The sequence below is a fragment of the Octopus bimaculoides genome, chromosome 20 (genome assembly GCF_001194135.2).
Source record: "Octopus bimaculoides isolate UCB-OBI-ISO-001 chromosome 20, ASM119413v2, whole genome shotgun sequence".
NCBI lineage: Eukaryota > Metazoa > Mollusca > Cephalopoda > Octopoda > Octopodidae > Octopus > Octopus bimaculoides.
In genome coordinates, this window is record NC_069000.1 from 28167674 (window position 1) to 28171846 (window position 4173).

The window sequence follows — 4173 nt, forward strand, 5'->3', positions numbered from 1 at the left end:
GTAAGGTGGCTATTCCGTTTAATATCCTGGCTTACACACCGAACAATATATAATAATAATTACATAATTACCTACACTTATGAATTTGTCGTATTTGTTACGTAAATAAACATTATTTGAAATATAAAAATCATGCTGAAAAATCCGAAGAAATCGCGATTATATATAGCTGAAATGAGTTTTCGCATGTATGATGCAGCAAATTCATATTGTCTACACATGTGATTAGAAGGAAGATGTGTAAATCGTGAAAAGTGCAACAAAGTACAATAAAAACTGCATATATATATATATATGTGTGTGTGTTTGTGTTTGTTTGTGTGTGTGTGTGTGTGTGTGTGTGTACATGTGGGCATATATATATATATATATATATATATATATATATATATATATATATATATATATATATATATATATAAACATTCATACATGTATATATTACTGAAAATACGAGTGCTGTTGAGAAAATTTGAGATCTACAAGACGTAGTTAGCTACTATGATTCCCTATGTAATCGCCACATAACTATGCATTCTGCTTTAAAGCATCTTTCCAAATATTTAATTACATATTTCATTAATTTCACAGAAGTTATAACGGAGAAAGTAACACGCACAGGTAAGCTGCCGAAGAATCTTTTCTCATGATGTGTACCAATAAGCTAGATATGTAACATATATTTCGACGTTAATTCTTTAGTAAAATGAAAGCAAAATTCCTCCAACTAATCAATTAGTATTTCTTTCATGTAAGCAATTTCGATTCTGTTAAAGTATGACGATAGGTTTGTAAAGTGTTTCCTTGAATTGTGGTAACTGGATTGGACTCGTAAATTTATCATTTGAAAACCACTCATTCTATATGACTTCAATATATTTAATAGTTGTCTGTCATAATAAATAGTGTGATGTAAGTGTTGAGGGTTTATATTTACGTTTGCCTTTCTCTAGAAACTCGTTCTGAAGTGGAGTCTACAGTTGGTGAGTGAGAGATTATTTTCGTGATTTCCTGCTTATGCTTGTCGCTGAGTTACCTTAGAGAAGTCTTCGTAAATATTGTTGAAAGAGAATAAATATTCATTAAGAAATAAGATAATTAGTAATGGACGAAGGATAGCATCTTAAAGATTGAGATGCTGTGATACTTTATTTGCATTTCAATATAATAGCTTGTAAACCGAGTCGCTTCCTACATCTGAAACGTATTGTGTAATTTTATCATGTTAAAATTGAAGTGCCTATGATTATTTGCAGAGAAACTTTATTTGATAGAAAGTAACTCGTCTGAAAATATATTCACATCGCACTAACGTGTAAATTAATAATCGCAATAAATATTTCGATATATATTCTCTGCGCTACATATATATACTATGAAAAAGTATTGAAAGAATAAAGCGAATCATGCAGTGCGAAATCGCTGGGTGAAATGCTTTGCAATTGCAAAACAAGATTGATATATTGGTAGAGATTAGTGATGTATTCTTCAGCTCTCAGCATGAAATTCACATTTCATTTAATTATTTCACAGATGTTGTGCAACAGGACGAGCGTCCTAAAGGTGAGAGAACTTCAGTTTACGAACTTATCTCGATAGATCTAGCTTTCTATTTAACTACCTCACTATAACTTGTTTGGAAATGCGTAATGTATTAAACGAAATGAATCGTGTATTGTTGATATATGCTTGTAATATATCAAATTTGACGTCGCTTTTACCAAAAGTTACTGTTTACTGTCTCCCTCCTATATAATCGAAGTGAACCTATATTGTCGCATTGAATTTAAGATAATATATTGTTCTGCATTTTATTGCAATACTTTATGAAATATAACTTTAAAATAGGTATGTGTATTTTTGTGAATGAATGTTTGGTTATCTACCTAACTATGTCTACGTATATTATATCTGTATGAGGTGAAATGCTGATTATATTGTCTTTCATTCCCTATTCAGAACAACCATCTGAGGCTGAAGCCACAGTTGGTAAGTGTCTCCGAATTTGCTACCGTTTTAATGTAACAAATCCCTATGATTAATAGTTATAGTACATCATTATTAATTTTGAATTTACTATATATAGTGGGAGGTGTGCTAGAAAAATAATCGCTCAGTTAATAACTTATTGTGGCGGATTTCTTTTATATAGAAATTACCGAATTTCTACATAACATTTTCATGTTAAATTATATTATTTACAAATTTATCAGAAATATTTATCTACGCGTTTTCGTGCGTCACCTCCTTGCTAATATTTAATTGTATCAAACGTCATTAAAAATCTTGACTGTTGCGAAATGGCCGATGACATAGTTAACGATTTACGTTTTGAATTTCACAGAAATTATCAGAGAAACCGAAACTCGCATAGGTAAGAAGATTTGATATTATGGCATAGAGTTAGTTAAAATTCAATATATACTGTCCGTATATTTTCCTGTATAAATGTTTTCTCTTAAATTCGCGAATTAATTTTGAATTTGCTTAGTGAACGTCGGAGTTTTATCAAATAATCATAAATCTTTATTGAATACATAATGATGCTCCATTCAACTACAGACCGAATATGTAACGTTAACGTATGAGTGTATCAGTGTAATAAAAGCATTTTACAGAGATCATATGTGGTCTGTTACTTAAGAAGACATATGAACGAACATTTACACAGTATATATTTTCCTATCGAATAATTTAGCAACATTCTTATTGTACTTTATTTTGATTTCGTTCAGAAAAACCATCTGAAGTTGAATCTACCGTTGGTGAGTTTAATATGTAATAATTTCATTCGCTTTCAATGTTTAGGCTTACTGTCACTTGTCAGGTATATCAGAAATTGCTAGCTAAAGAAAGTCACGCAAAAATATATTTCATTACACCTAACATTGTCTACTCACAGACATACATTGATACGATCACACTGCTTGCTTTTACGAAGGAAATCAAATAGAGGCATCGATTCCTGGTCCGGATTTACATGAACAATTTCCATATGCTACACTGCAGAAGTGGCGAGATATCGAGCGATATATGCTATATTAAGAAGGGAAACAATATAATACGCAACCCCATTTCGAATTCTTTGCATATCGCACCATATCGTCTTGAATGTGGATGTATATTAAACTATTACTGCCCAATTTCTTTTGTTTAATTTATTACCAACATTTCTTATTTATACGACTTTATCTCATTCTAAATATATAAAAAATATCTTTATTACAATCTTTTGAATGACACTCCAATCTAGATGACGAACTAAAGATATCTAAAAGGAATACAAGTTTTGCAGAAATATGTTAGATTATCATTCTGGTCGTTAAAAAAGGACCATGGGCACTAATGGTCTAAGATTGTTGAAAATGCAGAACACTCAGAAATATATCCATGTTTTTTCCACATTGCATTGCGCTTTCTCCACACACGTGTTTGCTTTGCGAATTTCAAACGTGCTACTTAGCAGTTGTTGGTGTCAAATGTTTCGTCGCTTCGTTGTGACAGTCGATTTGTTCCATTTCTTTCATCGTCGTTTAAACGTCTGAAGTTCAAAATAGCCGGTAGTAATAGAGAACAGTGAGCAAACGGAAATACAAGAAATTTTCGACAATAGATTAGACTCGTGAAAAGTGTTTGAAGAATGAACTTGTTTGTAATGTAAAGAAAACGTATTTTTATATAAATTGAATGTGTGACATATTGCTTCCGTTCAACACATGTATTCTTTGCAGTATGTATAGCAAAGTGGTAGTTAAACACATTAGTAGCTGCAAAAGAAAACGGAAACTAATATGTACAATAAACACAAAGACAGACACAGCTGCATGCTGGCTTACATACTGACATTTGACAAGAAACAATTTCATACTAGTATGTAAGGTGGCTATTCCGTTTAACATCCTGACTTACACACCGAACAATATATATTAGTAATTACATAATTACCTAAACTTATGAATTTGTCGTCTTTGTTACGTAAATAAACATTATTTGAAATATAAAAATCATGCGGAAAAGTCCGAGGAGATCGCGATTATATATAGCTGAAATGATGTTTCGTATGGATGATGCAGCAAACTCATATTGTCTACACATGTGATTAGAAGGAAGATGTGTAAATCGTAAAAAGTGCAACAAAGTACAAAATAATCTGCATATATATATATATATATA

General features: G+C 31.2%; 1 protein-coding gene across 1 annotated transcript in view; it reads left to right on the forward strand.

The window, feature by feature from the left end:
* The first annotated feature begins 412 nt into the window (after window positions 1-412).
* Window positions 413-4173, forward strand: part of LOC106882372 (probable serine/threonine-protein kinase kinX) — a 34633-nt gene continuing 30872 nt past the window's right edge. The window contains exons 1-6 of the mRNA XM_052974958.1: window positions 413-621; window positions 954-983; window positions 1534-1563; window positions 1960-1989; window positions 2345-2374; window positions 2736-2765. Of these exons, the coding sequence (XP_052830918.1) occupies window positions 531-621; window positions 954-983; window positions 1534-1563; window positions 1960-1989; window positions 2345-2374; window positions 2736-2765 (241 nt within the window). The 5' untranslated portion in view covers window positions 413-530. The remainder of the gene's footprint in view (window positions 622-953; window positions 984-1533; window positions 1564-1959; window positions 1990-2344; window positions 2375-2735; window positions 2766-4173) is intronic.